The sequence below is a fragment of the Physeter macrocephalus genome, chromosome 8 (assembly GCF_002837175.3).
Source record: "Physeter macrocephalus isolate SW-GA chromosome 8, ASM283717v5, whole genome shotgun sequence".
NCBI lineage: Eukaryota > Metazoa > Chordata > Mammalia > Artiodactyla > Physeteridae > Physeter > Physeter macrocephalus.
In genome coordinates this window covers 13,910,844-13,932,854 of record NC_041221.1, presented here as the reverse complement: position 1 = coordinate 13,932,854, position 22,011 = coordinate 13,910,844, and the positions used below count along the sequence as shown (strand labels likewise).

The 22,011-nt window shown below is 62.8% G+C and overlaps 2 protein-coding genes across 4 annotated transcripts in view; one reads left to right on the top strand and one right to left on the bottom strand.

Moving 5' to 3' along the window:
- Positions 1–2,936: 2,936 nt before the first annotated feature.
- Positions 2,937–14,636, top strand: ICOSLG (inducible T cell costimulator ligand). Of its 2 annotated transcripts, XM_024120281.3 has the most exons (7): positions 2,937–3,074; positions 4,474–4,514; positions 5,417–5,782; positions 6,479–6,760; positions 9,010–9,180; positions 10,125–10,160; positions 11,050–14,636. In XM_024120281.3, exons 1-7 carry the CDS (start codon positions 3,061–3,063, stop codon positions 11,061–11,063), a joined length of 924 nt encoding a protein of 307 aa, XP_023976049.1. In that variant the 5' UTR covers positions 2,937–3,060; the 3' UTR covers positions 11,064–14,636. The 2 variants fall into 2 exon arrangements, with proteins under 2 accessions (XP_023976049.1, XP_054942429.1); XM_055086454.1 differs by having other exon boundaries at positions 10,125–14,636.
- A 6,502-nt stretch (positions 14,637–21,138) lies between these two features.
- The window catches only part of GATD3 (glutamine amidotransferase class 1 domain containing 3), a 71,858-nt gene continuing 70,985 nt past the window's right edge, over positions 21,139–22,011 (bottom strand). Inside the window, exon 8 of one of the 2 annotated variants that reach the window (XM_055086451.1) lies at positions 21,139–21,300. In XM_055086451.1, the coding sequence (XP_054942426.1) occupies positions 21,244–21,300 (57 nt within the window). In that variant the 3' untranslated portion in view covers positions 21,139–21,243. The remainder of the gene's footprint in view (positions 21,301–22,011) is intronic. The other variant, XR_008618019.1, reaches the window with a different exon arrangement.

The window sequence follows — 22,011 nt, the reverse complement described above, 5'->3', positions numbered from 1 at the left end:
CTGGTTCAGGCATCGCGCCTCCAGAACTTGAGAGGGTGCACTTCTGTTGTTTTAAGCCCCGAGTTTGAGGTAATGGGGTCTTGCTTCTGTGTCTGCACCCAGAGCCTTGACTCTTCAGCACAGAAGCAACTCCGGCTTGGCTCCCAGGTTGGCCTAGATAGCCTTCCGGGTGGGCTTCTCTCTCCGGCCCCCCCCAACACCCCCCCGCCGCCCCGCTGCCTGAGAAACAGTCACGGGTGAAGGGCAAGAGAGGAAAACCTAACCTCACCCGCAGGAAGCCTCCTGAGGGCTGTTCTGTGTGTTCATTCGTCCTGAAATCCTCTGTTTATAAGCCACGTGCCAGCATTGGTGTGAATGCTTTATGTGTATTCACTCACAGTAACCGCGTATCAACTTAGCTGCTTTATGAGGAAGACGTTATAACTATCTCACCACTTCGCAAATGGGGGACACAGGCACAGAGGGGTCACCAGTCTGAGGTTCCCGGGGCTCTGGTCTTCTGCCCACTCCCGGGGTGTCCCTCCCCCCGCCCCGCGCGGTCCTGCTCCGACGTCCCCTTCCAGCCCAGCTGCACTCCCCGCCGCTTGCCTGCCTGCTCAACAAACGGCGCGTTCCTCGGGCCCAGGGGGCCCGCTCTTGGGTGGGCCTGGCAGCGGCGCTTGGCCCCCCGGGGTCCGGGGAGCGGGGCTGCCCTGGAAGCCAAGCCTGACGCCTTCCCCACAGCAGCCGGCCGCTCCGCCGTGTTCGCCCCCTGCAGCCCACCGCGCTCCCTCCCCCGCTGCACGGTAGGGCCGCAGCCCCCGGACGCCGACTGGGCACCCTTCCGTCCCCGCTCCGCGTGAGCCCACACTGTGAGGGAGGCGTTAACCGAGGGGGACCCTCCATGCCCCAGCACCCGAGGTTGCGCGTGGGGTCCACCCCTCCCGCTCCCCAGCACTGCGGGTCGGGTGGGGATCTTGGTGGGAGCGGACTGGACCCAGGAAGGCGGCAGGTGTCGCACCCAGCCGGTCCCTTGTCCCTTCCTCCTCACCTGCGGGTGACGCTGGGTTGGCCCTCCCCAAACGCGGTCCTCCTCTGCCAGCTGCTGCCAACCCCGGAGGAGGGGATCTAAGGCCACCGATATCATGCCCCCTCCAGCCCTGCTGGGCCTGATACGGTGACCACCCCACCACCAAGTGTCCCCGCTGCATCTGTTCTAGATGCGGCATTGGTTTTCTGGCTCTGGGGACGGGCAGCGTCCTGAGACCCCATCTCTGATCTGATTTATACCCACGCCCGGTTCTCCCGGCCAGATCTTACTTTTCCTCCTGGCCCCCAGCTTTCAACCCCTTCCCGATGCCCCCCACCCAAGTTCAGGCTGTCTGTGCCCTCACTGGACACTTGAACGGGAGTCCTGGCTGGGACCCCTGCCCCTTCTCCTCCCCCCACCCAAAGGGAGGGTAGATCCTGCCTGGCCTCTCTAAATCCCCCACCCCAGCCCGCAGCCTGGCCTGGGAGGGGTGAAGTCCCTGCGCTTTAGGACCGCAGGCCCACCTGCCCCGCCGGCCACCTGCAGCCCCCATCCTCCTCCTCAGCAGTATCCTCATCTCCCAGCCCAGCTCTTTTGCTTCCTTGCCTTGTTTGCTCTTGTCGCCACGGAAAGGTCAATTTCCACCAGGCAGAGATTCTCTTATCTTAAGCTTTTCTCTTTAGTACTCACATAGGCCGTGTGTGGTAGGTGGGCACTAAATCTTTGTTGAAAGAATGACAGCATGCAGGTGGCTGGGGCCAGGGGAGCCCCCCGGGCTCTGCCCTCCCTTTACACCCTGCCTCTCCTGCTCCCCAAAGGCTGGCCTCAGCATCCCCATGAGCCTGGGCCGCAGGACACACCCCTCGCGCCTGGTCCACCCGACAGGAGCCTCCAGACCCGAGGTGGGGTGCCTGGGAGCCCGGGCCCTTCCGGGGACGGCCTCTCGCCTCATGGCTCCACCCGCTCACCTCGCCGGCACCTACCTGGCCGGTGCGGGAGGAGGGCGGGGGAGCACTGACTCAGCTGGGCCTGCAGAGAGGAGGCCGTGTGGACTGGGAGGGCCGGGCAAGGAAGGAAACAGGGCGTTTGCCCCTAGCTCCGCGGCTCTGCGCCGCCTTTCCCAGACCACAAAAAAAAAAAAAAAAAAAAAGACTGACAAGTCCCACACGCTTGGAGGAGCAAAGGCGAACTGGTTTCCACGCGGTGGGCTTTTCAGAGCCTTTAACAGGCAAATATGCTGCGGCAGGTGGCCCAGGACTGACACAGGACGGGGCAGCAAGGCTGGCTGGGGGAGACTAGGGCTGGACTCTGGAAGGTGGAGCCCGCCGACCTGCCTTCCCTCCTTCCCGCCACTCATTCATTCGTCCCTAACAGTCGTGGAGCTCTGACTTCACCTAGCGCTGGAGGGCCTGACTGCGCCCCAGAGCGGAGGGAGGGCGGGAGCCTGGCCCTCGGGCCGCAGGGGCGGGGCAAGCGCAGGCGGGGGCGGGGCAAGCGCAGGCGGGGGCGGGGCAAGCGCAGGCGGGGGCGGGGCGCTTGGGGGCGCGGACGTTCTGCGCGCCTCCGGGGCAGCGCTGCGCCTCCACGGCCCCTCCAGCCGGGCAAGCCGTCCCGCAGCGCCCTCGGCCGCCCTCCTCCCCCGGACCTTCCCTGCCGCCGACGTGGCGGGGCACCTGCTGCGCCCAGGCTCAAGGCCCGGCGGACCTGGAGCCCCACCCTGCCACCCGCGGGGCCCGACTTACGCCCTCTCCTGGGAAGGGCTGAGCTTCGGGGAGTCAGTGTCCAAGCTTCCGTTCCCCCGCGCCGGGCCCGTGGCCAAGGCCGTGGGAGGGCCGGGCCGGGGGTGGGACCGGGGCGGGGCCGGGACCCGGAGGGCGCTGAGCCGGCGACCCGCTCCGCGCCCAGAGCCTCCGAGGCGCGGCGGAGCGCAGCGAGTGCCGGCCGCTCCGAGGGCTCCCGCGGCCCGAGGGCTCCCGCGGCCCGCGGGCTCTAGTGCTCCGAGACCTCCCGCCGTCCGAGTTCCCCCGTGGCCCGGGGTCTCCGCCCCCACCATGCGGCCGAGGAGGTGAGCGTGTGCGCGGACGCGCCCTCCGGGCGCGGGGAACCGAGCCTGGCGGCGCAGCGGGGGCCTCGGGCTCCGGGAGGGGCGGCACCGCGCGGGGCCGCGGGCGGCGCGGTTGCCTGCCGGCGCTGTCCGCCCGGCCGCGCGGGACGGTGACAGTACGCGCGTGTACCCGGGGCGGGGTCCCTGCCGAGGGAGGGAAAGAGGAAAGCTGGGAGAGAAGACGTAGCGACCCACTCTCGCTTCCCCCCCTCCCCTCCCCGCCCCCGGCGGTGGCCCAGAGGCAAGAAGTGTGTGACTCTGCTGTGCCGAGGTCGCTCTTATTTACCTTGAATGCCGTCTGGTGCCCACCACTGGTGACATGACCCCCGCTCGCCTGGGTTTTCCCCCTCCTGCATCAGCAAAGGCAAACTGGGGAAGGTGCCGGCCAGCTGGTCACTCCTGGTCTCTCGCCAGCTGAGGGGGAGGCAACAGCTTTTTGTCAAAATGCCCCCTTCAGGGCAGTCTTAGCGTCGGCAGCCTGTGCTTCCTTTGATGAGCTGGTGACGTACCCCATCCCCAGGTGTCCCACACGCGCAGCCCAGAAGCCCACCCACCCCAGGGTCCCACCACCCAGTCTCCCCAGTTGGAAATGCAGCTAAAGACTATTCCCTCAAGAACGGAAAATAAAAATACTGCAAATGTCACAGCCACCAGCCGCCCACACCCCTGAGCAGGGGCCCCGTCTGTGCTTTCTCCTCTCTGACCCAACGGGGAGTGGGCTGGGGCAGGGGCAGAGTGGTGACAGGTGAGCCAGGGGCCCCCGCTGAGGCATGCAGGGTACAGAGGCTCCCAGGCTGAAGGTGTCAGGAGCCTGGGAGTCATGAGAGGGATCTGCCGGCCCCCAGGGCTGAGCTGGCCACCAGCTCCGGTGGAGCCACCAGATCTGGTTTCAGATTGATCACGTTCCTTCAGAAGGTTGTCCTGGGGCTCACCCGACCCTGGCGGCGGGGGGTGCCTCTTACATCTTCTCTGTCTCTCAAGCTTCGAATACCCCAAAAGTGTTTTTTTTTTTCCCGATTTTATACAATTTCTTAGACTCCATCCATGCCAAGCCAGGCCACCAGGGGGCTGGTGATTCCTCTCGATACCCTTTATCACACTCTCATAATTGCTTTGAGGGGCATTTTATTAACTTGGGAGCTGGTCCCTTGCAGGGGCTGCCAGCCCCTTGGGGCTCGCCTGCTGGGCAGGGAGGTGTTGGCGCTGTCTCCTCTCCTGGAACCCCTGGCTGGCCGGGTAGCCCGGGCTGACGGGCTGGCTGTGGGTGTACCCCACTGGGATGGTGGCTGTAAGCGGCCCCTGGCCCCATTTGGGAAAAGCGGGGCTCACCTGCCGCCTTTTCTGCTTGTTTTCCCCACAGTCCTGGGCTGTTCCTGCTGTTACTCTGTGGCCTGCGAGCTGGTAAGTGCGGACGGCGCTCTTGCGGGAGACTTCTAAGCCCTCCAGTGCTGAGCAGTGAGGACCGCGGGGTACGGGTGTCAGTGGGGCCCTCCCCACAGCCCTGCTTGCTTTTCCAGGGGCCCTTGTGCGAAAGCGGGGCCCCCAAGCCCAGGGTAACGTGTGGCGTTGAGAGCCGCACAGGGGGGCGCTCGGCCAGACCCCGTGGTTCTCGTTTTGTGCTGTGTTTGGGGCAGGCAGAGTGCAGTTCCCCCCAAGTGTTTCAGAACCTCCGCTTTCCAGAGGAGCTGGGAGCTGGGCTTCCTGTTTCTCGTGACCCCTTTGCTCCCCAAAGCCACCAGCTTCCAGAAGAAGAGCGCAGAACGGGGATATGGCACCACAGCAGAGACTGAGGCTTTGCCTGGCCTTCCAGCCCACAGGGCGACGGGTCAGGGCACACGGCCACTTCCCCTTCTGGCATTTGACTGGTCGTAACGACCACAAAACCTCGCCCGGCCTTCTCCGATGGAGTTGCAGACACTACTCTAATGATGTTGTTGAGAAGCTGATGTTTTCTTTTCAAATGTCTGAATTTTTTTAAAAAACCTTTTTATTTTGAATTCATTGTAAACTCCCAAGAAGTAGCAAAAACAGTGAAGGAGCAGTCCTGGCTGGCTCCCGACACGATGACAGGAAACCAGCCCTGGCGATACGTCAGAGCAGCTTACCGCCAGTGTCCGAATTTTTAAACTCTTGCTGCTTTCCTATGTGCACCTTATTATGAATACATCCCTTTCCTACTGAAATGAGTCAGAATTGGGGTTTGAGTCTTGCAACCCAGAAGCTCCCCCGCCCCTCAAAAGGGTGACTTCGAAGTTACGAGCCAAGTGCAGAAGATGAATTCTGTTCTTTTTGGATGCTTGCAGAGATTCAAGAAGAAGAAGTCAGAGCGATGGTGGGCAGTGATGTCTGGCTCAGCTGCATTTACCCTAAAGGAAACAGCTTCGATTTAAATGACCTTTATGTTTACTGGCAAATCAGCGTGCCGGGCAAACGGAACGCCAACTCTGTGGTGACTTACTACCTCTCGGGAAACAGCTCTGCCGGCCATGGTAACAACCACTACAGGGGAAGGGCCCGGCTGTCCCTGGACAGCATGAAGCAGGGCAACTTCTCGCTACACCTGCACAATGTCACCCCCCGGGACGAGCAGAAGTTCAACTGCCTGGTGTTTCGGAAATCCTTAGAATTAGAAAAGATTTTGGAAGTCACGGTCACGCTAAACGTGGCAGGTAAGACGGAGGAGCTGCCGAGTTGATTGCATTCCAGCCTTACGTCCCGGAAGAAGTGTCAGGAAGACCTGTTTTCTGTGGCTCATTCACCCGTGTCTTCCCGTAAAGGAAATCCAGATCCCTCTAGCGGGCTTCTGTTTAAACCGCGTGTGCAGCTTAGGTGGTGGAAATACTGTTCAGCTCCTAGGAAAGTTTTCCAGTAGCCGAGGTGCCTCCTTCCTCACAAGAGCTCCTAAGCTTGCTGTTCTTGCCTTGAAACTCTCCAGTTCAACCCAAACTAGATGTTTTAATGAAATTAGGAGGGACTGGTATAAGGCACTAAATGAGATCAGAGTTGAGGAAGAAAATTAAAGCCCCTCCACCAAGTTGCTCGGGGCAGCGTTCAGTGGAGAGACGGGTGAATTGCCAGCCGACCGTGTCACTAGACTCAGAGGAGGCCAGCCCCCTTGGGGTGGCACGTGGGTGCCGGTCACCGCCCGCCCGGCTCATGGCGCCCCTGTTGGTGGGTTGGGGGGGAGTGACTCTGGTAGATCAGGGCCTGTGCTGCTGCCCGGACCACAGCCTTGGTCCCGGCCCTGCTCCGGCGTCTGGGGCACGACGGCTGCCTCCCCGCTACCCTGGCCCTTGGCACTGTGTCTCCCCGCTTCTCTGACCTTCGGGACCTGGCACCCCTCAGCCCGTTTCCCTCCCCTGCAGCAAACTACAGCACGCCAGTGGTCAGCGGCCCATCCCAGGACGAGGAGCTCATCTTCACGTGCACGTCCACGAATGGCTACCCGCGGCCCAACGTGTACTGGATCAACAAGACGGACAACAGCCTGCTGGACGACACCCTGCAGAACAGCACCGTGTCCCTCAACGCACGGGGCCTGTACGACGTGGTCAGCGTCCTGCGGGTCGGGCGGAGCCCCACCATCGACGTGGGCTGCTGCATCGAGAACGTGCTTCTTCACCAGAACCTGACCAGCGGCCAGACAGGTGAGGTCCCGGGGTCTGCACACTGACCCCCACCCAAGGCTGGGGGCTAGGGGTGACTCGGGGATCTTCTCAGGTGGAAGACAAAGACCCTATGAGGTGACTTGGCAGCGGCTTCAGAGGTGGTGACAGGGAGAGGAGGCGACGGGCATCACCCTGCGACGGAGGGCAGGGGCCGGCCAGGTGCTTGGGGTGCTGAATCCTCACGCACCTGGGGTGGGGGGGGGGGCGTCAGTTTTGGTGACCCATTTCACAGGTGGGGGACTGAGGCTCCGAAAGGTCACGTAACACTTCAGAAGCCGCAGGCTGAGGCGGTGGCAGCACCACAGTTGAAGCCCCTCCTGCGCAGCCGCCACCCCAGCTCTTTGGACGTGGTGGCCCCTGGGAAGCCAGAGCCCCTCCTCCACCAGGGGGTCCGGCTGGGCCTGGCTGCCATCCCAGGCCCCCCGTGGAAGGGTACAGGCGGGTGACTCCTTCGTAGAAGCCACAGGCTCTCTCAGCCTGGGTGTCCCTGTCACCGGTGTTGAGACGCCAGGGAAGGAGGGGCAGGAGAGCTGGAGGATGGGCTGTCGGGGGCCTGCCTGCCGCTGAGAAGCCGCCCAGCTGCCGGGAGCCGCCGTGCCCGGCACTCGCCTTCGTGGAATGCAGACGCAGCCCTGGGCCTCAGCGGTCACGCTCTTCTGGCTGCACCAAAGGCCTCCGCTGGCCTCTGCGTCCCAGCAGGGCAGCCGGGTGCAGGGGAAGGGGAACGGGAGGGTCTCCTGGGGCCCTAGTCTCGGCCCAGCTGCTATGGGGGACAACTGGGAAGCCTGTCAACCCCCATCACCCCACCCTGTGCCCAGACCCTCTGAATCAGCACCTCTGAGCTGTCCAGGCAACAGGACATGTTGAAAAGCTTCCAGATGGTTCTAAGGTGCGTGGGAGGCCTAGCCACTGTCTGGCTCATGGCTCCTTCGGGTTTCGGCAAACACGGGACACTTGTAACAAGCTGCCCGGGGAGGTTATTGCTTGTCTGCCCGTGAGAACCACTCTCAAGGGGCACAGTGGTTGGACACTGGGACAGGAGGATTGGCCCCTCGTGCACTGTCTGCGGGATGGGAAATGGTGCAGCCGCCGTGAAGAACAGTCTGCTGGTTCCTTAAAAATTAGCACGTGAGGGCTTCCCTGGTGGCGCAGTGGTTGAGAGTCCGCCTGCCGATGCAGGGGACACGGGCTCGTGCCCCGGTCCGGGAGGATCCCACATGCCGCGGAGCGGCTGGGCCCGTGAGCCGCGGCCGCTGAGCCTGCGCATCCAGAGCCTGTGCTCCGCAACGGGAGAGGCCACGGCAGTGAGAGGCCCGCGTATCGCAAAAAAAAAAAAAAAAAAAAAAAAAATAGCATGTGACCCAGCAATTCCACCCCTAGGTATGCACCCCAGAGCGCTGGAAACGAGAATCAAACAAACACTTGTACATGAATGTTCACAGCAGCTTATTCACAATAACCAAAAGGTGGGAGCACCCCAAGTGTCCACGGATGGACGGAGGGATGTGTCCATCCACACAGTGGAGCATTAGTCAGCCACAAAAAGGAATGAGGCACTGGCCATATGCTGCAACGTGGGTGAGCCATGCAGTGATGCTCGGCGAGAGAAGCCAGACACAAAAGGCGACAGAGTGTATGATTCCATTTGTACGAAATGTCCCGTGTAGGTAAATCCAAACAGGCAGAAATTAGATTAGAGTTTGCCAGGGGCTGGGAGAGAGGATGGGAAGTGACCACTGATGGGTAGGGGGTTTCCTTGTGTGGTGGTGGAAAGTTCTGGAATTAGATAATGGTTTTGGCTGCATGGCCTTGTGAATGTACTAAATGCCGCTGAATTGTTCATTTAAAAATGGTTAATTTTATGTTATGTGCATTTCACCATCATTTTTTTAAAGCCAGCGATTAAGCTAGAAAGAATTAAGTTTAGTTTAAAGAGCCAGGAAGACCGTGCTTCCTACCACGCCCATTCCCAGGTGTGGACCTTTAGTCAGGGCTGGGATTACAGGTCATACAGGTAGGGTGAGGAGGAGGGACATCCCAGGAAGAGGTGAAGGCTCGCCTGAAAGAGGAAACCCTTCTCTCCGTCAGCTTTATAGCTTAAAAATCACAAAATACCTCTGGGAAAGTTTGGTGGATCAATACTTCCCTTAGCGCTCTCTCCTTCAGGATGAAGAAACGCCCTTTTCCTCCCGACCCTATAAGTCCTGGGTTACTTTCCTTTCCTGCAGAAATGTTCATGGGAACCAAGGACAGCATCACAGAGGACCCAGTGGACGACACCCAAGATGCGGTGAACTGGCCGGTTCTCAGTGTCCTTGCCGTGCTGGCCGTGGCCATGGCCGTGGCCGTGGCCACGGGCTGGCTGTGCAGGAGGAGGTGTCCCTACAGAAGCTACGCAGGTACCGGAGAAGCCCGCGCTGCAGACGGTGCACGTTTGTTTTGTTGGGGTGAGGGCTGGCCTTTCCCAAGATGTTTACAAGCTCTGCGGGGTGCTGCTTTCACGGGAAGCACGCGTTAATAGTGCTCACGTGCGTGAGGATAGCCACCCCAGTGCTCCTGGGTGTGACCTCCGCCTCCGAGATCCTGACACGGCTGCGCCCCAGAAGGGAAGTCCGGTCTCTGGGTCTGGGGGGGACGGCGGACTCAACGTGGACGTGGTGTGTCTGTGGAAGTCGAGTTGCCTTCAGTCCCTCAAGGCCGTCTGTCCAGTTCTGGCCAAGTGCGAAGACAGATCCAGAAAGTCTGGGTTTTGACCGTGTAAGACGAAGAAGCAGAACTCACAGCGGGGAGCAAAAGAGCCTAGAATGTGGACCCTGGGACCACCCAGGTGTCACAAGAGGGCCTGAGGGCTGGGGCGTCGGGGGAACCCCTCGGGGGGGCCAGCACAGTCTCCCCAGGTCGGCCCGGTGGTGGAGGTCAGCGGGCATCCCCAAAGGTCTTATTAACTACGTCGGGCCCCTCCTGGACTCCCGGGAGGGTGGGGGAAGGGAGCGGCTGGATTACAGAGCCCGCGCACAGTAGGAGCTCCGCCTGACGGGCGGGCTTTCTACATGCCGCCTGGAGCTTCCACTTGGTTGCCAATGCCATCTGCCCAGAAATACTGCCCACGGCCCCACTGCCGACCCAGGCAGGCCGCTGAAGGCCCTTGAGCATCTTGAAGCGTTTCCCACCCTGACCTCTTACAAAGTCTCGTCCTGGAAATCAGGGCGGCCTGAGGAGCCCCTCACCCGAGCAGGAAGCCAGAGGAGCCGTGGAGTGGGGCTCTGCTGAGTGCGGGGCCCCTGGGGTCTTCAGAGAGGCCCCCTCACGGCCCGCCCTGAGTGTTTCCGCTTTGTTCCAACAGGCGCCCAGGCTGCGAGGCCGGAGCTGGAGCTCACGGGTCAGTTTGCCAGGAGGGAAGGAGAGCCTTGGAGGAAGCGCGGGTCCACGGGCTCGGGCGAGCTGGGCGCTCCACTCTCTCTGTGCCCGCCGTTCAGCACGGGTGCTACTCGATGACCAGGAAATAGGCCTTTCCACTTTCAGAGACGGTGAAACCCCAAGTGAAGGCCTGTCCCCCTGGCCTTCCTTGGCGTGTAAGCCCGTCCTCTTGCTGACATTGTGCTCTGGGATTTTCCAAACGTACAGCTACACGTACATGTCAGCAGAGAGCCTGGGACCACAGCCCCGCTGCCCCTCCCCAGCTGCCCGGCCCGTCCTCCCGTTCTCCCTCCGTCTCAGCCCCACGGGGTTGAGATGGGGGGCGGGGCTCTCCAGCAAGGCCAGACCCTTTGTGCGGGCACCTCACCGTCCCAGAGCAAAGGTCAGAGTGAGTCCCACCCCAGTTTGGGAAAGTAGCCGCACGCAGGGCCTTCGGTTTCGGCTTCCCGCCGGCAGGTGCCTCGGGCTGCCAGGGCCTTCGTGGTCGGGCCGGCAGGCTCCACACCTGAGGCCAACGACCACGCCTCTGAGCCCCATTTCTCCAGCTGTGAGAAGGGTCGTCAGGGGAGGGTGGGCCCGAGGTGAGCACCACCCACGCGGCGGTGCCCGCCCACCTGTTCACCCAGGCGATTCCGGGGCACGCGGCTGCCTGGTGCCGCAGCAGGCTCCCTCCCGAGGCCACTTTCAGACGGTGCGGGACACAGCTTGCTAAAGAATCCGGGCCTGCTGACCTGAGAGTCCGACGGGGCGCCCGTCTGCAGGCGTTTTCAAGCCTGTTTTCACCGTCCTGCTTCCTGAGCCAGAATGAGCTGAGTCTGTGCTCACGGCCCTCCCTCCTCTTTCCTTCCAAGAGCACGTGGTGTGACGAGGGCTCCCCAGGATGTGCCTCCAGCGGGGACGTCGGATGGCAGCTTGCGAATTGACCCGGGCAGGCTGGGCAGAGGACGCCGTCTGCGCCCGTGTTGGGGGCTGCGCGGACGCTGGGCCGCCTGGCCTTGCGGGGACACGTGGGCGCCCCCCGGAGGGGCCACGCTGACCCCGGGGAGCACGTGGCGGGCACGGCCCTGACCCTGGCAGCACTTTCAGAGGGTCGGCACCTCCTCGGGGATGCACGTGCCCCCAGGTAGGTGGGCTCCCCACCTTCGCTGCCAAACACAGGACCAGAAAAGGCTTGTGACGGCTCCCTTTCCGCCACCAGCCCCCGAGAGCCTGCAGCGCTTCTCAGCATCCTGGAGCGGACGGGCTTCTGAGGCCACTCTCTTCCGGGATGGCCAGTGCTAGGCCGTGTTCGCTCCAGGTGCAGGGGCCACGTGCTGGCTCTGCTGGTCCGTCTCCTGCCCCACCTCCGCCCCGAGGACCCGGCGTCTGTGCACACGTGTCCTGAAGCACTGAGCGGGCGGCACCGGAAAAGCCCCTGGAATTCGTGTCCCTCCAGAACGCTCCCTGGGAGGAAAACCCGACCTCATTTGTTTTGGTCAAAAGCTAGGTTTCCCTCCTCAAAAACACGTTGAAAAAACAAACAAACAAAAAAAACCACAGTGGAATTCTGGGAGAAGGTCTGTGCTGGGCGGTGCAGCTGGGCACGGTGGCCCAGGGCTCAGGCTCCGCTGCAGGGAACAGACAGGCAGGGCTGGGACACGCGTCTCCAGCAGACACCCGCATGGACAGGTGACCGTCACGGTCCTTCAAACTGGGGCCGTGAGTGGACGGTGGGCGGCCTTCCGGCCGCATGGCAGCCTTTCTTCAAACGCAGCAGCAATTCCCTCGAATCTTGCTGGGCAGCCCCTGCCGGCCCCGCACCGTCACCCAGGGCCCCTCGCGGGCCTCCCCTGGGGACCTGCACGGTCGTGACGGAGATTTCACCTCACGTGCCGGGTTCCTCGGAGCCCACCGGGCCCCCTGGGCGACTGGAGTGGGGCAGTGGCCAAGTCCACGGAGGTGGCAGCCCGACGCCCTGACCCTGCCCAGGCGGTTTCCGTGTTGATTCCTGGATTGCATCTAGCAGTTCACTGTTTCCAGAAGGTTCTGCAAAGGTGGCTGCCAGGTAACCCCGGTGGGCACGCCCCCAGGAAACGGGTCTGTCGCCCCTGTGGTCATTCAGCACCGACGGGCACGTGAGCCCTGCACTCCCCAGACCCAGACTCGCAGCAAACTCAACAAGGCCGGCTCAGCGCGGAACCTGAGCCAACAGTGTTCCCAGAAATGGCGCGTGTGTTTGTCTGTTTTTGTACCAAAGAGCCTTCACGTGGCTTTTAAATAGGTGTGATGAGGGATCCACACAGACTTTAGCATGAAAGCATTAGAAGACCAGTGTGGCTCCTCAGAGTGACAGGAGGTGACTCGTGGCATCGCGAGCAGGAAGCCCGAGGGGCCCTGGAGTGCAGCAGGAGGGGTGCGCCCGTGGTCGCAGGCCTGTGCCCACGGCTGATGTGACACCAGGACAGGTGCGCCTAGGGGCCTCTCCGCCGTCCTGCCGGAGGCCCAGCCTGCAGACCCTGAGAGGCCCCTGGAGCTGGTCGGGGCGGGGGTCTCAGCCCAGCAGGACGGGGCAGCCGCAGGGAGACTGAGCGTGCTTCCAGCTTTCCTATCAGAAGGGGTTTCCTTCCTGGGGAAGCGGCTAGGCCGGCCTCCCGCTCAGGCCCCGTGACGCGGCCGCCCGGGGCTCTCCCCGCACGCGCTCGCGGGCTCTGCCTGGACCCTGGGCTCCCGGGCGGTCGAGACCACGCCCTCCAGGCTCCGGACCCCGGGTCATCACCTCCCCGCTGGGCCCCGGCGGACCCTCGCCGCTCCCTCCGGCCTCTGGGGCCACGAGGGCGCACTCTGCCCAGCTCGCACGGCTCACCCTTGGCCTGTCCACCCCGGGAGCCGCTGCTTGCTCCTCACGCTATGTCGTGGACGGTGTGCGAGTGCCACGTTTTGACGTTTCTGGAAGCCTGGATTTGGAGAATACAAGCAGTCGGCGTGCCTGCGTCTGGCCGCTTTGGTCAGCGTGCGCGTGGGCTCGGTCCACTCAGCCCATCCTGACTGCCGTCGGGGACCCTGCCCCTGCCCCGTCCGTCCTCACCCGGGTGGCCCCGCCCCCCAGGCGACATTGGTCCGTGTGGAGGCATTTGGGTTGTCACTCTTGGGGGTTCCTACTGGCTTCTAACGGGCGGAGAGCGGGACGCTGCTCGACGTCCCACCACGGACGGGGACCCAGAGGTCAGCGGCCCGAGGGTGAGGATCCCGTGTCACCTTCCCGGGGAGGGCGGGGCAGCGAGCCGCGGTCCCCGTCCCCGTCGCACGGGGCACAGGAGAGGTGACTCATGGCTCAGGGCCAGGCCCGGGGAACGTTCCAGGTCAGGGGCCAGCCAGGCGCAAGGGTCCGAGGTGCTGGCACTGCCGTGGGGGCAGAGGCCACCTGGCCGCCCCAGCAACCGGAGTCCTGGCCTCTGGGGCCCCGTGGCCCCTGCCCCCAGCGCCCTGCTCGCGGAGCTGCGCAGTGAACACCCATCAGGGAGGCGGAGCCAGGCCGGCAGATGGAGGCTCGTCTCGAGGGCAGGGGACAGAAGGGAAGTAGCAGCCGCATGACCAGAGCGCCTCACCCTCCCGCAAGGTGAGAAGGCTGGAGCCAGGTTCTGCCTGCAGCTCGGACCCTCCCCGTGACCGCAGCCCGCACCCTGGGGAGGGCAGCCGAGGCTCCGGGAACCTCAGGAGAAGGCACCCTGCTCTGCCGCTGCCCGGCGGGGCCCCGGTGCTGTGACGCTGGACGCTGCCCGGCGCGGCCCTGGTGCTGTGACGCACTGCAGCCCAAAGATCATCTGGGGCTGAAGGGGGCAGTCTTGCCCCCCTAGGGTGGCCTTCCTGGCCCACAGCCGTCCTGCCTGCCCCGACGACGTGTCCGTTCTCCGGCCCTGACACAGCTCCGCCCCCTGGATCCCCAGCTTCCCGGTAACGCTTCCAGACTCCCGAGTCCCAAGGGGAGAGCCTCTGTAGTTACTGGTAAACATGTCACGGTTTCCCTGAATCCGTGTTGGTCCTTCTGTCATCAGGGAGAAGCAAGAGGCTGGGGTCTTCAGTGTCGGGAATTCAGGGGCTAGTCCCAGTGACCAGAGGTGCGGCCCACCCTGAGCTCTGGGGAGGGGACTTCTGGCACACCCCTGCTGGGAGGGTACAGTAAACATTTCCTGGGGGGGGGGGATGGGCCCCGCAAGACCGACATTGACAAAGCTGCAAGGCCCAAGAGGTGCACAGGCCCCTGGTCAGCCAGCCCGTGTCAGGGCCAGACGCAGGGCCACACCAGGACCCAAGGCTCCAAAGGCCCCGATCTGGGTCTTGGGGGAGTGACCAAGGAGTGTGCAGGCCAGGAACCGACCAGGATCCTCCTCCCCGCCCCCGCTGCCCTCCCTCCTCACCTTCCTGGCCCTTCTCTACCCCCTTACACTGTCCTGTGGCCCGAGCCCCCCACCACCACCACCGCCAGAGAGTGATTCATCACTCAGCCCTGCTCCGTGGGCCTCCTGACCCCAAGTTCGCAGGTGCCCGAGGCTGCTGGGAGGGGGCCGACCAGGAAGGGGGGGCACCTGTCACACCAGAGTGGGGTTTCCTGGGCCGGGACCGGGCGGGGGAGGGGGGACTCAGGAAGCTGCTGGCCCAGAGGAAGGAGAGTTCCTCAGAGAGCACAGCTGTGCACCTGGGGTTGTCCCAAACGCACTGCCCCACGGCTCTCAGCAGATCCAGGGCCGGTCCCCCTCACCTGAACCCAGAAAAGGACCCTGGGATTTGGCTAAAATGCAGCCTGGGAGGGCTGCTGGGCCCAGACCCAGGGACCCCGACAGGCAGGGCCTCTGTGCGGGGTCTGCCTGCCATGGCGGGGGTGGTGGCGGGACTCACCCCGGCTGTGAGGCCGTGTGCTCCTGGGAGGGGCCGGGCGGCTTAAGCAACAGAACCCCACTCCCTCTCCGTCTGGAGGGCCAGAGTGCAAGATGAAGTTGTCGGCAGGGCTGCTTCCCTGACCTTTGCGTGTCTCGTCCAGCTTCTGGTGGCTGCAGGTGGCCCCTGGTGCAGCCCACAGCCCTCAGTCTCTGGCGCTCTGCTTCCCTTACAAGGATGCCAGTCACTGCGCTGAGGGCCACCCGACCCAGGGTGACCCCTTCTTCACTAGCGACTTCGGCAGAGACCCTGTTTCCCAGTGAGGTTCTGGGACGTGAGTTTGGGGGACCCTGTGCGACTCACTACAGCTCCCAGGAGGAGGAGAGAGAAGGATGGAGAGATGGGGAAGGGACACGAGGAGGGTTAGGAAGCGGCAGAGACGGCGGGCGGCGGGGCGAGAGGGAGGGTGGCGACCTGGGCACCGGCCTGCAGCCGGCTGAGGTCCAGACCCGAAGGCACGGCCCAGCGGCCGCCACCCCTTTGTCCCGTGTGACAGCCGCGCACGGTTACGGCCCTCTTAATGCCTCCACTGCAAGGGGCGCCCACGGCAAGCTGGGCCCGGCGGGCGAACCCCAGCCCTCACCCCCGAGCGGGTCGGGCCCTGCCCCTGCCCCTGCAGGAGCGTCCGCGTGGGGCGTCCCAGCGGGGACCGCGACTCCCTTTGCGCGAGCGCTGGCCCCGGCACCCCAGCTCGTCCTCGCCGTGGTCCCCACCCCCGGCCAGTCTCCTGCGGTCGGCACCGAGCCCACAGGGTGGCTAAGGGGGCCGGCACAGCCTAGGGAGGGGCAGGCCCGCACCTTGCTCTGGGCCTTCCTTGGGACCTGTGCCCCCGGCCCGCTGGGTCGGAGCCCTTCGGGTGGGTGGGCAGCCCCCCAGGACGTGCACTTGGACGTGGCCCCGCTGCAAAGGATGCTGGGAAACGGAGTCTTTGATCTCAGGCGGCCACAGGGACCAGGCTGAGGCTGGAGGAAGCCGAGGGTGAGGACAGGCAGGGCGGAGGGTCCTTCGAAAGAGAAGTGGCTGACCCTGGAGGAGTGACAGGGAAGGTGCAGCCGTGGCCAAGGCGGCTGACGGGGGACTGTGAGAGTGACGGGGCCCTGGCTCGGGAGGACCTCGGTCCAGCAAATCCTCTTTAACCCCAAATGCCAGGCACTGTGTCCGCAGTGGCTCCCGCCCCTCTCCCCTCGGCCAGGGCCAGGGTCACTGCAGACCCGCTGCCCACAAGGCCCGGTGCCTGTGGAGGCCAGCCTCTGCCCCGACCCGGACAGAAACGTCACCGTCGGGATTCCACTCCAGACTCCAAAATCAAGAGGCTTCGGAGCCACTCTTTAGTTTTTTAGGGGAAAAAGTTACTTAAAACAACAACGACAACAACAAACCACTTCCTAAAAAACAGGGGTGGGATATGAATTGCGGAGCCTGGACTCTACCCAGGTTTTCACTTAATTGTGAGAGAACCACAGCACGGGAGGAGAGGGCAGCACGGCCACGGCCAGCATCCCAGAGAGCAGACCCCACCACGCGGAGCACACTCGGGTCTGGTGTGTCCGGACCTGGAAGACCCAGCAATTCCTGCCCTGAAAGTGGTGCCGTCTGCGGGAGGGACCCCCGGCCTCAGCAACAGCTTGAGGGCCGCTCCTGTGGGGACTGGGTCAGGCAGCGTGACACACAAGATGGGGGGCGGCTGCAGCCAGAGCATAGGAAGGCACGGGTCCCTGACGTCTCAGCCTGCCCGGGAGCCGCGCACCTGAGTCGCCGGGGACTTTCCACCTCTGCCCCCAACCGCTGGACACGTTGGGGCTGTGTGCACAGAAGCGTGTAGCACCTGAGACATCCGTTTATACCCCTGTCTGCGATTGTAACCTTGGAACCTTCTACTTTTGTTAACTGATTGGGCTCTCTGATTATCTTCCAATGAAACCTCCAAATCTGAAAAAGAAACTCACTTCCTGGGTGTCTAAGCAGACCCCTTTGGGAAGGAAAAGCGTTCATGTCACCGTGTGGATCTAGTGTGTCCTTTCTGGGGGGTCAGGTGGGAATGGGTAGGTGAAGGGGGGAAGGGGGGAGAACTGGCCAGGGTCAGGGGGTGTCGATGGAGAACCTGCACTCTGTGCTGCAAAATCTCCCCAACTTCCCAACTTGGGAGGGATTATTTATAGACCATTACTTAATGATGGGATAGGCCCGGGAATCCCTCACCCTCCATAATAAAATAAAGCATCAAACAGAAAGTAGTGGTAACAGGGCTTCCCTGGTGGCGCAGTGGTTGAGAGTCCACCTGCCAATTCAGGGGACGCAGGTTCGTGCCCCGGTCCGGGAGGATCCCACATGCCGTGGCGCAAATAAGCCCGCGTGCCACAACTACTGAGCCTGCGCTCTAGAGCCCACGAGCCACAACTACTGAGCCCGCGTGTCACAACTACCGAGGCCCGCCCGCCTAGAGCCCGTGCTCCGCAACAAGAGAGGCCGCCGCCATGAGAAGCCCACGCACCGCAGCCAAGAGTGACCTCCGCTGGCCGCAACTAGAGAAAGCCCGCGCGCAGCCACGAAGACCCAACGCAGCCAAAAGTAAATAAATAAATAAATAAATTTTTTTTTAAAAAAGGAGTGGTAATGTATTGTGACAAAGGGCACTGAAAAAGCTGTAAATTACAAGGTTCCAGGTCTGGGAAAGGCTACCGGCTGTAGATGAGAGGCCCACAGTTCGGGGTGGGGCATCCCACGGCCAGAGGGAAACCTCATACTCAGAGGGAGACCCCGCAGTCGGGAGAGCCACAGCCAGGGGGGGACCTGCCACGTACTGAAGAAGGCATGATCCTGCATTCTTTTTCATTGGGAAGAGTCACGACACAGAATCAGACTTAGTGACTTTGACTTCAGCAGGATGTTCCTGGAAGGACTTTGTGGAGGGGACTGCTGGCTGGCGCCCTGGCCCTGGCAGTGGATTTGGTGCCATCCTTCTCGGGGGCAGTGGCCCTGTCCACGGGGCGAGTGGGTGCCATGTGGGCATCTGCTCCAGGCGGGGTCTGGGCTTCGGGGTTGACGGACGGGGGGTCGGGGGCGGGTCTGCACCGGGCTGTAACCATCGTGCACACCTGCCTGGGCCCAAGGCGTCCCTGACGATCGCCGGCCCGCGGGCCGGGAGAATCGCGATAAAGCTCAGCCCGGGTAGAGGCAAAGCAACAGACTGGGTTGAAATTACTTCCCAAACTTCCTGTCTGCCTTTAGCACCTAGAAAAGGAAGCGACACTTTCGTAGTCAAGAAGCCAAGTCAGAAAGGAGCCTCTTACGTCGCAGCGCTCCCAAAGCTAGCCTGGCACTCCTTCCAGAACCGGGAGAATGGCGGGCAGTCCCGGGCTCCCAGAAGGTGTGAGGGCAGCTCTGCGGCTACGGCGAGGGCCTGGGTCCGGGATGGGCCGGCCAGACCCCTCCGCCGGGGCAGTGCTGCCCTCTGGCCACCCGCCCACCCGGGGCTCTGTGAGGACCAGCGAGAAAGGGCTTTTGTGATGCTCAGGAAAGTGAAGGATGCCGTTAGGAGGTTAGGTCTGCATTACGATTACGATTATACGGTCCTCCTCCTGCAGGGAGACGGGGTGGAGGGCTGCAGTCTATGGGGGGGGCAGCACTGTCAGATACTGGGGGGCCGGGGAGAGCGGGAGCCTGTCTGCCCCAGTGTCCAGCTGTCCTCAGGCTGGGCTGTGACAGCTCCACCCTGGGGGAGGGGCCGCCAGGCCCGGCCACCAAGGCAGACCCTCTGGTCAGAGCTGGGGCGGCCTTTCCGCCAGGCGGGCTCAGCTCCACACGTGCCGCTCAGCACTGCCCGAATCCCGCGCCCAGACCTGCCGGTTCCAGCCTAAGCCGCCCGGCTCCCCCGTGGCCTCGCTCCAGGGACTTCCCGGGGCGGCTGCGAGGTGTCTGCTGGGAAGGTGGGCCGTGAGGTCGGGGGAAGGACGCTCGTCCCCCCCGGAGCTCCGCTGAAGTCCTTCAGAGGAAGTCGGCCTGGCCCGGGGCCGGTCGGTCAGGATGTGCAGCCTGGACGCTCCAGGGTCCACCCCTCAGGCCACAGGGTCCCTGGAGCCCTGGGCCTGTCGGCAGGTGCAGATCACGCCTGGCCCGGGGCCGGTCGGTCAGGATGTGCAGCCTGGACGCTCCAGGGTCCCTGGAGCCCTGGGCCTGTCGGCAGGTGCAGATCACCGATTACCTGCAGGTGTACGTCCCCAGGCAGGTAGGTCAGGGAGGCAAACGCAGGCACGAAGCGGACACGGACATTAAGGTGTAGACGGGAAAGCGCGGGGGACGGAAGGGTGTGATTAGAGACACACGCAAACTAGTTTTAAATGGTTTGCATCAAATTCCAAAACGCCTGCGATTTTTTGCTGAAACAATTCCAGACCCGTCGGACTCCACTAGACTCTCGGGCTGACCTCCTGGTTTCACCCCGCAGGGAAGAGATCAGGCTCCTTTGCTCAGACAGGAACACCTGGGGGCACCGCGGGTCACAGGACCATGCCCGGCCCTTCCCTCCCCTTTGGGTCCAGCCCGCGGGAGTGGGGGCAGGAGGGCAGGACGGGCATCTCCCCCAGCTCCCTCCCAAGGGGTCAGGCTGTGCCCTGGCCCAGGCCTCCCTCAGGGTGGTGGCCGCTCGACAGGTGCTCAGCCAGAGGGCAGAGCCCGTCACGCTCTGTCGCCTGTGTGCATGGCCCGCAGCCTTGTGTCTTCCTAAAGCCACACCGTGACTGGAGAGCATTTGCATGGCACGGAAGTCGCAGCTTCCTAATAACGTTGTCATGCGAGTGGGACACGCGCGATTGCTGCTTCCCGGGGGGAGGCCGAGCGAGACCCACTGCCCATCACGGTGCTGAAGGCAGACTCTTCCGATGCCATAGTCTAGCCTCTTCCTGCTGTGCCCCAGACGCCCCTGCTGCACCATCTGGGCTGCTGGGTGTCCCCCAGAGGGTTAGATTTCGGGTACACACCCCAGGTCCCGTTAAGGCCGCCTGGGAGCTTTCGGCAAAGTTGCAAACCAGGCCAGTTCCACCAGAAGGCCTGGGCTGGGCTGCAGGCTAAGCACCGCTCTGCTGCTGATACCCCGGGAAACCTGGCTCCCGGGCTCAGGCAGCGCGGCTGACCGTGGCTCCCGCCTCTCCTAATTTTACAGGAAGAAGACGAGGCCCGGGGGCTTGCGAACAAGCCAGTGACTGAGCTGGCCCGAGAACAGGGCCGCCCCCCGGCCGAGACAAGCAGGGCACCCGGGGCACAAAAAGTCCAGTGTGGGCTCACCCACGGACCCGAGGCTGAGCACTTGAACCTGCGCGTGCCCTCCTCCCGCAGCTGGGCTCTCTGGGCACCACAGGCCCCAGGTGGTGGGAAACAGCCTTAAACATTCAGTAAGTTTGCAGCTGGTTGTGATAGGGCTGGTAGCTTGCAAATAACTGCAGGGAGAAGCCAGGCGCACACGTGCGGGCCGGGGTAGGGCAGGCTCCCGGGCCTCTGACGCCCGCTCTTAGCTCAGGACACGCCCCCAAATTATTTATCTGGATTCTTGCATTTCCTGTCCTGCTGTCCTACCCGGTGAAGTGCTGTTCTGTTCCCCCAAATCCCAGTACAAACTGGCCGAGGGCACTTGCCCTAAATCACGCCCCTCTGCACGGGGCCCGTCGTTTATTTGCCAAATCCAGGAACAGAATCTCGGTGTCCTTTCTTTTTCAAAGACTGCTGAGTGCCGCAGACCTTCGCTCACAGCCTCTCCCCCGGGAAGTCCCCAGAGGTGGCATTCTTCGCTCAAGAAACGGTCCTCGGCTCCTGGACATCACTTCTGTGGCTTGATTTGCAGCAGCTCCTTTCGATTAAGGGAATTTCCATCCGTTGGTTAAAAACACTTTTTTAACGGCCTCTATTTTTAACACTGAGGTTTCTCAGCCTAGGTGCCCTGCTTGTCTGGTGAGGTTCAGGCTCCCAGAGATTTCTCTTCTCGTGCAGCTGGCCCCCTGCAGCACTCTGGGTGCCGGGCGGGCGCCAGTTCTGTTCATTTACTCATCCCTCCAGGGTCACTCATTCAGCCCCACCCCGACCCCCAGGAGGGGACGTGCTCACGGAGAGCCGTGTAGGGGGCAGGAACCGTTCCAGGCGTCAGGTCATAGGTGAGCCGCACAGAAGTCAGGTAACCATGACGACACGGAGAGATCAGAGCTCTAGAGGAAATAAAAGAGGAGACGGGGTTGAGGGGACGTGTCTTAGAGTTCTACAGGGGTTTCTTTCTTTTTTAAATTTTATTTATTTTTATTTTTGGCTGCATTGGGTCTTCATTGCTGCGCACGGCTCTCTCTAGTTGTGGCCAGTGGGAGGAGGGAGGCTCTGAGGATTCCCGGGCTGCTCAGGAGCTTGGGGCACATTCTTCCAGAGTCTGCTTCCAGGTGATGACTCATGATGTGCTCTGACACAGCTGATACCCCCGTGCTTCAGCCGGAGAAAGGCCTGGAAATGACCTGTCAGTGCCCTTGGCTTTCAGAGGTCCCAGTGGCCACGTCAGGTGTCCACGTGCAAGTGTTGGGGTCCTCTTCTGTGGTTCTGACCCCCAGGGACCGTCTCTGAGGCTTTGACACCCCTGGGGCTCCGCTCTGTGGTCCTAAACCCCCCAGTGCCCTTCTCTGTGGTCCTGAACGCCCCCCCGCCAGGGCCCTGCTCTGTGGTCCTGACCTCCCCGCCAGGGCCCTGCTCTGTGGTGATGGAACAAGCCAGACATTTATCTTCTGACCTGGAGGCATGTGAGAAAGCAAGATTTAGAATAAGGAGCCCAGAACAACCCCTTAAGAACAGCCCTGCCTGTGGGCCCAGGGGCACGTGCACCTGTGCGAGCAGACGGGCATGGGAGGGGCATGTGGGAGACACCTGCTTGGGGACAT